This window comes from Strigops habroptila, chromosome 14 (assembly GCF_004027225.2).
Source record: "Strigops habroptila isolate Jane chromosome 14, bStrHab1.2.pri, whole genome shotgun sequence".
In the NCBI taxonomy this organism is placed as follows: domain Eukaryota; kingdom Metazoa; phylum Chordata; class Aves; order Psittaciformes; family Psittacidae; genus Strigops; species Strigops habroptila.
This window is the reverse complement of record NC_044290.2, coordinates 6,349,391-6,358,671: the sequence shown is the minus strand read 5'-3', so window position 1 is coordinate 6,358,671 and position 9,281 is coordinate 6,349,391. Positions and strand designations below refer to the sequence as shown.

The 9,281-nt window shown below is 57.6% G+C and overlaps 1 protein-coding gene across 3 annotated transcripts; it reads right to left on the bottom strand.

Annotated features, from left to right (window-relative positions):
* Nucleotides 1-418: 418 nt before the first annotated feature.
* On the bottom strand, nt 419-9,264 carry SPATA20 (spermatogenesis associated 20). Of its 3 annotated transcripts, XM_030506084.1 has the most exons (17): nt 9,203-9,264; nt 8,203-8,340; nt 7,903-7,967; nt 7,349-7,503; nt 6,942-7,085; nt 6,489-6,690; nt 6,261-6,391; nt 6,077-6,181; nt 5,548-5,622; nt 5,129-5,341; nt 4,800-4,992; nt 3,914-4,082; nt 3,307-3,515; nt 2,980-3,179; nt 2,798-2,878; nt 1,797-1,900; nt 817-1,141 (listed from the first exon to the last, which is right to left on the bottom strand). In XM_030506084.1, the coding sequence occupies exons 1-16, from the start codon at nt 9,232-9,234 to the stop codon at nt 1,835-1,837; spliced, it is 2,178 nt and encodes a 725-aa protein (XP_030361944.1). In that variant the 5' UTR covers nt 9,235-9,264; the 3' UTR covers nt 817-1,141; nt 1,797-1,834. The 3 variants fall into 3 exon arrangements, with proteins under 3 accessions (XP_030361940.1, XP_030361944.1, XP_030361943.1); XM_030506080.1 differs by lacking the exons at nt 817-1,141; nt 1,797-1,900 and adding an exon at nt 419-649; XM_030506083.1 differs by having other exon boundaries at nt 817-1,900.
* Between the last annotated feature and the right edge of the window lie 17 nt (nt 9,265-9,281).

Below are 9,281 nucleotides of genomic sequence, written 5' to 3'. Positions count from 1 at the left end.
AGGGCTTTTGCAAGCACTATATATTAACTTAACGTATGTTACAATCTACCCTGTAATGGAAAAACACCGTGGCTGCTATAGCTGGTAACACTTTCAAAAGCATTTGACTCCCAAGTCATCCAGGTGCTTTTGACAGTGTTATCCTGGGTTGCTATAGGAACTCTAATAGTTTTCCCATCTGACTTCTCCATTAACACTGGGATTTATAGTTAATTTGTTTTCCTTTCCCTCAGTGAGAAGAGGCAAGGAGTGTGTATGCAGGCGGAGGAGATGCTCCTCGGTGGGTACCTCTTGGCCACCCCAAAACCAGCACCGGGGACCAGAGCTGGTTCTGCTGAAAGCCATGGTGCAATCAGAGCCCACCGTGCTGCTGGAGGGAAGGGCAGAACCCCACCACCCTGCCAGGGACCAGCCAGGAGATGGTTGATGCCCAGGGTGGCTTTATTACGGGTCTCTCAGTCCCTCAGGGGCAGAAGGCTCATGGGCAGAGCATCCCACGCAGCTCCTGGAGCGAGGTGACGGGTAGGGAGCAGGTGAAGTTGCTGCAGACGTAGGCGGTAGCTTTCCCATCCTTCCTCTCCAGGGATGCAAGGAAAGGCAACTGGCGGTAGAGGAACCCAGCGCTGTCTCCATCTGCCAGCATCAGCACCTGCCCGAGAAGGAGCTGTGAGAGCTGGAGAGCACAGCCAGCACCAGCGGCTGGGCCTTCCCTCCGCATAGACCTGCCAAGCGCTGGCAGCATGCCCCATGCATTCATCCAATGAAGGGAGAAGGACAGGGAGCCAAGCAGACCCAGCCAGCCCTCTGCCAGGGTCCCACAGTGGCCACATCCCCATCACACCTGCACTGGAGGGAGCGTATGGCCCACATCGTCCCCGGCAGCTTTGCCTCCCTTTTCTGGCAGGGATGAAGCACAGGAACCAACACACAGTGACCCAGAGCCAGCCAGCTCCACAGGGACACCCACCCAACCCAGGGGCAGCCCCAACCCGAGCATCAGCACCACCCCATCTCACCCTGCAGCCCTTCAGCTGCTTCCCAAGAAGCTCAGACACAGGCAAGCAGTGGGCTGGGGGCTCTCCTGGCTGATACAGCAGCACCAGCCAGGGTGACGACAGGGCTGCCGTGATAATTAGCTTTTCTGAAAGTGAAAATGTTTGTTAAAGCCTCAGGGCTTGTGGGCTCATCAGGGAAAGGGCCAGGAGCTGGCCGGGAGCCTGGTGCCCACACAGATGCAAAGGGTGAGCAAAACACCGGCCCTTCCCAAGGTCCAAGGCACGGTGGCAGCATCCCACTGTTGGAGTACATGGTTCTCCCTCATCTGCCCCAGCCCTACCATATGCACCCACTGCAGTGCCCACTGAGCACTGACACACTTGCCACATGTTCATGCTGCTGCCACCAAGGAATGCTGCCACTGAGGGATGCTGACACCAAGCATTGCCACCCCCAGCACACACATCTCCCACCCCAGCATGCGGCATCCTCTGCCACTGGACCACGAGCAAACACAAAGCCAGGAATGACACTCAGCAGGCATGACTCCCAGCAGGAACACCGTGCAGCCTCACCCAGGCCTGGCAAGGGCTGCCCCAGGGGGTCCCCATGTCCCCAAGCCCTTGCCCTGGATAATGGCTGCTACAGGCATCCTGTCCCCATCACCCCTCATCACTGCTCAGCCCCTGCCTTGATGCAGCGCTGGCTCAGCCTGTCTCCCTGCCTGCCCCTCTTGTTCTTCCCCCAACCTCCTCCCCACTCTCTTTTGTCTGGAATTAATTCCAGGAGTGATTAATTACCAATTCATGTCCAATCTGAAATTCATTATTCATGTTTCTCACAAGCTCCCTAAGGTCCTCTTGCGGGGCCAGGATGAAGGCGAGCACAGGCTAGCGCTCTGCAGCTGAGGAGATAATGGGATCCTTCATAATTACCCTAAAGACCATTAACAGAGCAGGGATCTACACCACGAGCAGGGATCCAACTCTCCCTGCTCCCAGCACCAGGATCCCCAGGGAAGCAACCACTGGCATCATCCTGGAGCACTTACAGCCCCATGGCAGTTGCCTGTGGCAAAGGGCTGCTCTGGGCACAGGGTCCATTGAAACCTGTGACCTCCATATCACTTTATCATTACAGCAAGAATTTCAATGTGAGGTTTATAAGGAATTAATTACTGGAACGACCTAATTAATTGTGTTCCTGCAGATGAGCTTAGCCCCCAGCGCCCTGGAAGCACCGAGGGAGCATTGGCGGCAGGGGACACGGCCGTGATGTTTCCCCAACTCCTTGGCAAAGTCAATTCCCAAAGCTGCCATGCCCCTGGAATGGGTGACCCGGGGCTGCCCTGCCTCAGGCAGCTTCTTGGGGTGGGGAAGGAGAGCTGTGGGGAGGCTGAAGGTGTGTAGGAAAAGAAGCACCCGCATCTCCATGTAATGCAGCACGGAAAGAGGGATGGCTGTCGGGAGGCAGCAGGAGAGGGATGCTCGGTTCAGGTTGAGCTGTGTAAACAGCCAGCAGTGACAGCAGCCACTGCTGCAGCCTCTCCCTGGGCTGGGCTGCCAGTGCTTTGTGCCAGTGAGAGGGGTGCAGGGGCTCAGCCATGGCCCTGCTGTCTGTGTTTACGGATATGGAAAGGATAGGCTGCTTCCCAAAAGGGAGGCACGACAGAGGAGGAGAATGGGTGCTACCGCCCTGGGAGAAAGGATGAAGGCAGCAGCGATGCAGGCAGCAGCAGGGAATGCGATGACAGCCGGTGGGAAGTGGCTGTGCAGTGAGCAGGGAGGGCTGGCACCTCTACCTTGGTTGGGCTGAAGACGGAGTGGACGCAGCGCAGCATCTCTTTGGTGTCTTCTCCTTGTGGGTCCCCACAGATAACGACCTGTCCAGGGAGAGCATGGATGACAGGAGGGATGAATCAGAGCTGTGACTGTACCCACACCACCCATGTCCTATAGGGGACACATGAGCCCCAGCCTGTACCTGTTTGACAGTGTGATGGAAGACAGCGGTGGCCCGGGCCATCTCTGGCAGGATTATTGGGATCTTCTGCAGCCTCTCTGAGTAGGCAGCCAAGATCTGCCTGGCTTTTTCCACCCAGTCTGTATGGCCAGAGTAACAAGCTGCTCGGAGCAGGTTTGTGACAGTGACAGAGTTGGCGGTGGGCTCTGCTCCATCTTGGTCTGTAGGGGACAACAGCTCCTCCATCAGCGCAATGCCTCAGCACCCCATGGCTTAGTCCTCCAGCCAAGCAGCACCCCTGCCCCACAGCATAACCTATGCAGGGCATGGCCACATCCCCAAGCTCACCATCCTTCAGGCGCAGGAGCAGGGAGGGATCACCAGCCTCGCTGGAGAAATATGCAAAGCCTTTGGGGTCCCAGAAGAGCTTGTCTTGCATGTGCTGGAGCTGCAGGGCCCACTCCAGCCAGCCCTGATCCAGTGAGGCTTCATACAGGTCAAACAGAGCCTGGATGACGAAGACATAATCCTCCAGGAAGCCCTGGATGGGCACGGCACTGCAGCAGCAGACAGGGAAGGGGCATGACAGTCTCTACACTGGCCAAGTGGGAACTGTTCTCCAACTCAGCAAAGCCCTACACACTGGTCTCTGCTAGCCAAGGAGAGCTCAGTCCAAGATAAGTGGTGGCTGTGCCATCACACTGCTCAGCCTGGGGTTTCTATACAGTCGGGGGAAGGTTCCTGCCAGCTTGGAAGATGAGGAATGGGAAACGATTTGACGTTCATTCCTCTGCACTGTGTGGGGGGCACTAATCCATCCCAAACGCACTGGAGGCAGTTCTGCACCAGCCTCCCTCCCTCCACGTTCAGCCCTGTCTGGAGGAGAGGAGGACAGGGACTGCCGGGGGCAGTGGGGTGGCCAGTTGGTTTGCAGACACTCTGCACCACTGCTCACCTCTGCTCCACCGCGTTGTCCTTGCCGCGGTAGCAGCTCCGCAGCAGCCTCCCGCTGGTGGGGTCGAAAAGGTGTCTCTGCAGGAAGGCGGCTGCCTGCGCAGCCCGGCTCACGTACTCCTGCCTGGCCAGGGCTGCCCCAGCCTGGGCAAAGCCCGAGATCATCAGCCCTGCACAGGCACAGGGAAAGGGACAGGCTCAGGACAGGCACAAGGAATCGGTGCGGATGTCACTCTCTCTTCTCTAAAGGATGCTCAGCATGAAGCTCACCCTCCCTGATGTTCAAGGCAGGTGAGGGCTCAGCCATCAGCTCTTTCCTCTAAGAAAGTCACCTACTGTGACCAAAGAGCAGGGCAGAGTGCTGCATAGCCAGCAAGAGCTAAGCCTTCACTTGTAGGCAGAAATGGGGCTTAAAAAAGTCTTTCTGTTTGCAGGACGTGGTCTAACTCATGCCAGCTCCAGATCCAGCTATCCAGGCATTCATATCCATGGAAACAGTGCCTGAGGTACTGCAGTTATTACCTGCTCCAGGACACCCGGACACATAGGTATGGTCCCCCCACTGACACAGCAGTGAGATGGGCTCTGCACCCTGCCTGGGTCCTGAATCCCCACCTCCATCCCCTTCCCCAGAGCCACACCGCGAAGCTGAGCCATGGGAAGAGTTTTGCTGCTCTCTGCTGGCAACAGGGGAGGAAAATAAAGCCAGAGCAATACCCTGACCCTCGGCAGCCCCTTGGCATGCGGATGAAGGGCAGCTTCCCCCCGGCGCTCCCACATTCCCGCATCCCAGCCCACCCACTGTACCCATGAGGGGCTCCCCGGTCCCAGCAGGACTCGTTGCTACAAGCCCCCAGTAACGTGCTGGGCCCGCAGCCACCTCTCACCGTTCCACGCCGCCAGCATCTTGGTGTCCAAGTGCGGCCGCGGGCGCTGTGCCCGGGCAGCGGCCAGCCTCTGCCGGCCCTCCTGCAGCGCTGCACCCAGCCGCTGCGGCTCCAGCCCGAACCGGGACGCCGTCAGCTCTGGGGAGCCCCGCACAATAAGGACGTTCTTGCCCTTCAGCTCCTGGTGGGGGTCCTGGAAGGAGAGCCCTGTTCTATAAACACCACTGGGATGACGTGGGTTGGACCCTGTGTGCTTTGGGGTTGCTTTGCCATCTCCCCATGCCCAGGGGTCCCTCACCGGTACCAAGCAGGTCTTTGCTCTCCCTCACCTTCATGGGGTCCACGTTGCCGGTCTCCTTCACTCCATAGTGGTGCATGAAGACATCTCCCAGGGTTGTCCCCTCTGTGGCCCCCTCGACAGGGTCAGGAAGGAGAGCCCGTATTTCCTCAGCTGTCCAAACACAGAAGGCTCCTTCTCGCTTCTCTCTGGATTCGGTGGTCGGGTGAGAATCTGCATCTTCTGCGCTGTAGAAACCTCCTGCCTGGGAAAAGAGCAACAGAGAGACCTTCCAGTTACTGGGACAGCACCTTCAGCCAGGTCCCCATCACTGCTGGGCCGGCAGCCCGGCCAGCAAGCAGTGCCCCATAGTGAGCTCAGCTGGGAAGGGAGGCAGGGAAAAGCATCCCTGAACCACATCCTAGGGCAGGGTAAGCAGCTCCCTTTGGCCCAGCTCAGGGAACAACCTACCTGGTCACTCAGGTCCCGTGAGACATAGAGCAGAATGTCTTGGGCAACATTGGCAAAGAATTCATCACCAGAGATCTGCAGGATAGACATCAATGTTTCAAGGAGGAGGAAGGAGGCAAGAGACACAGCAAGACTGGAGATTCAGATTTAAAGAGCTGGCAAAGGAGTGGAAACACATTGATTTTAAATGTGGGATGGATTCAGAGTAAGAGCTCTGATGGGAATCTATGGGCACTGGAGAGTAACTCTGGGGTTACATCACAGTCAGAGGCAGTAGCACGTGTTTGCTGACTTGCAGACTAGCCAGAAGGCTGTTTCCTCCCCTGTTACACTCAAAACCCTGGGGCTGCACTGTCATGGGTTTGTGCTGTGCCTCTGGATGAACGCCAGTAGAAGGGGAGCATGGACCTGCTCCTTGCCCATGGGATGGGCATCATCATGAGGAATAGGCTTTGAAGCTGCTCCTCAAACCAAGCCACCATTCAGTGTGTCAAGTGAGATCCACAGCAGAGGGTTGCCACAGCCATACCTGAAATGCTCTGCTATACGTAGCTGCCAACTGCCCCTGGTCATACAGCATCTTCTCAAAGTGAGGGACGTGCCAGTGCCGGTCAGTGGAGTAGCGATGAAACCCCTGCAAAGACCAAGAGGACACATCTCACCACACACCTCCTGGGCATGCCAACGCTTTACCTCCAAGGCTTTCCTCCTACCTGACCGACGTGGTCATGGATGCCCCCATGGGCCATCATCTTGAGTGTATGCAGAGCCATCTGCAGAGCCCGGGCTCCTTGTGGAGTTGTTCGGTGCAGGGCCCAGTACGTGAAGAGGAAATTCAAATTCACTGAAATACAGGGAGAAAGTGGGACGCTGTGGGGTGGGCTCTGCCCCACAGCACTGCCTGCCCCACGGCGGGGCTCAGCACCAGAGGCCAGACTGACCTGGGGTGGGGAACTTGGGGGATTCGGAAAAGCCGCCGTATTCCTCATCATAGGAGTCGGAGAGCTGCTGGAAACAAGTGGCCATCACCATTTCGGATGGTGGGGGTGACTCCTGGCCTCGCACACGGATCTCAGTAGTACGTAGCAATGCTTCCAGGATCTTTTGGCTGTTCTGCAACAGGGCATCTTTGTTCTCCTTCCACTAAAATGCAGAGTGAGAAAGTCAGTTCTTCCATATTTTGCCTGTTTCCCGCCTTGCACCAATCCAAACTGCACCTTCAGTTCCCAGTCCCCTTCCTCAGATCAGCTCAAACCCACCTCTAAGCCAGCCAGAGCTCTGACAGGGCCTAGTTTCTCATGATTCTATCTCAACAGTCACCCACCAAGCCCAGACCAATTTCCCTATGGTCCCTTTGGTTGAGCACCGCCTGTTACACCATTCCTGCTCCATACCTGCTCTGCGATTCGGAGCAGCACAGTCCGAAAGCCAACGCGATGAACTCCATCCTCAGGAGGAAAGTACGTTCCTCCTACAAAGGGCTTGAGGTCTGGAGTCAGCCAGACGCTCATCGGCCAGCCACCTCCACCACTGGTTGCCTGAGAGACAAATCACGGGTGCACCAAGGTCACACAAGAGGCATCTTCTGCTCTGTAACCCTCTGGCACATCCACATGTCTCACTCGAGGACAGACGTGTGCTTCACTCTACCCTTGTGATGATGCAGGGCCCCATACAGACCACCCCATATATCAGACCTATATATCAGACCACCCCACATACTGGTTCTTCTTGCCTGAAGAACATGTCCATGAACCTCAACTTGAGAGAGACAGTCCAAGCCCTGGCCATGCTTCCTTACCTGCACGAAGGTCATGTACACCTTGTCCACATCTGGCCGCTCCTCACGATCCACTTTGATGCACACAAAGTTCTTGTTCATAATCTCCCCAATCTCCTCGTTCTTGAAGGACTCCTCCTCCATCACATGGCACCAGTGGCAGGTGGAGTAACCGACTGAAAACAAGCTCAGACAAGTGAGGAAAGGCTTTTGCAGGGAGCAGGACACATGTTATGGGGAGATCTCCCAGAGGTGGGGAACCCTGCTATGGGCAACATCTGCTGCCTCTAATAGAAGAGATGAAGAAGGGCCTCCTGCAAGCATGGAGGCTTGCAGAGCCTCCTGGGCTCTCCAGCTCTTGCTCCTACAACCTGGCCAAGGACTCCAGTCCTCGGTGCAGCCCATCTTAAGAGAGCTACTAAAACACATGGCCCTTTCCTGCTAGCAGAGAATTGGTGCTCAGGGTCTGTCCTTGCCTGCATGGCTACTGACACACCAGCTCAGGACACAGCTTTGTCTGGTCATCTATTGAACACCACACGTGGGAACATGAAATATGTCTCGTTTCTGGTTACCTGACAGGAATATCAGCTTGTTTTCTTGCTTTGCTTTATCAAAGGCTTCCTGACCCCAAGGGTACCTGTGGAGGGAAGACAAGAAAGGAGCTTCAGGGGCCACCACTCCTCTAAAGCTGCCCAAGAAGCTGCTGCCTGGTGGAGAGTGGTCAGGACAGCCAGTGCACGGCTGGCTCAGGAGCATGGACCCAGAGCCCATGGGGAGCTGCACAAGCTGCTTCGCCTGTCGTCATTTCCACGGCGCTGAGCCCCATGGATGCAAGGAGAGGAGGAGGGAGAAAGGCACGAGCCTGCTCTTACCAATCCACGGGGTTGTGAGCGTGCTGCAGGAGGTACGGGGACTTCTCGTTAATCAGGCGGTTGGTGTGACGAGGGATGCTGGGAGGGAGGGTTGTCCCCCCTGTGGCCATGGTCACGGTCCCTGTTAGAAACGTGAACCTGGGACACCAAACGGGCTCATCATTTCCTTGCTCACAGCAAAGCACAGCCCCTGCAGAGAGCCTGGATGCCCCAGAGCAGCACCACCTCCACCCGGCTCCTTGCTATTCACTCCATGTGCCAGGGGAACCGCTCTCAGCCCCAGGGCTGGGTGACTCTGCCGGGGTTCAGGCCACCTCCGGGACCCTACAAAGTCCTTCCCACTTGCGGGATGCTCAGGTGAGGATGTTCTCCAGCCCAGGGATTGCCATCCCCGGGGCTCCCTCTCTTCCAGCCCCCCACCAGCACCCTTTGGGGGTCACCCTACAGCCATGGGTACAGGAACAGCATCTGCAGGATTTGACCTGTGCATCCTCAGAGAGGAAAATCCCCTCCCGTGGGCGCAGGTGCAGGGTCAGAGCAGCACCAGCTCCTCATGGCGAGAGGATCGAGGGACAGGAAGGGACCAGAGAGATCCTCCTGCTGCTGGGCAGGACGCAGGGCTGGGTGCAGGGAGTAAGTAAATGCATGGTCATGCAGGGGATACAGGGATGCAGGGAGGATTCCAGGCAATACAGGAGGGGTGCACAGATGATTTCGGGAGGATGCAGAGGAACGCAGAGAGGATTGCAGGGAATACCGGAGAGGTGTGAGCGTGCGGAAAGGATTTAGCAAGGATTCGGCAGGGCGCAGCGGGGTTTCGGGAGGTGCAGCAGGGGCACGGGGCGCCGCAAGGACGCAGGAGCATTGAGGGGGGATGCGGGAGGCGCGGGGAGGATTTAGGGGGCGGCGCTGACGCGGAAGGGCTCCGGGTGCCCCGCACCGCCCTCGGGGCCGGCCCCGCAGCTCCCACCGCCCCCTGCCCGGCCCCTTCCCCCAGTACCTGCGAGCCAGGCGCAGCGGCGCCGCGAACATGGCGGCGGGGCGGAGCTGCCGCCGCTCCCGTCACCGTCCCGCCCCGG

Coding starts and splice junctions, on each gene's coding strand:
- SPATA20 (XM_030506080.1), bottom strand. CDS start 9,234: ATGTTCGCGGCGCCGCTGCGCCTGGCTCGCAG. Junction 8,341..9,202: donor CCGCTGCGCCTGGCTCGCAG/GTACTGGGGGAA, acceptor TTGGTGTCCCAG/GTTCACGTTTCTAACAGGGA. Junction 6,691..6,941: donor TGCTCCGAATCGCAGAGCAG/GTATGGAGCAGG, acceptor TCTGCATTTTAG/TGGAAGGAGAACAAAGATGC.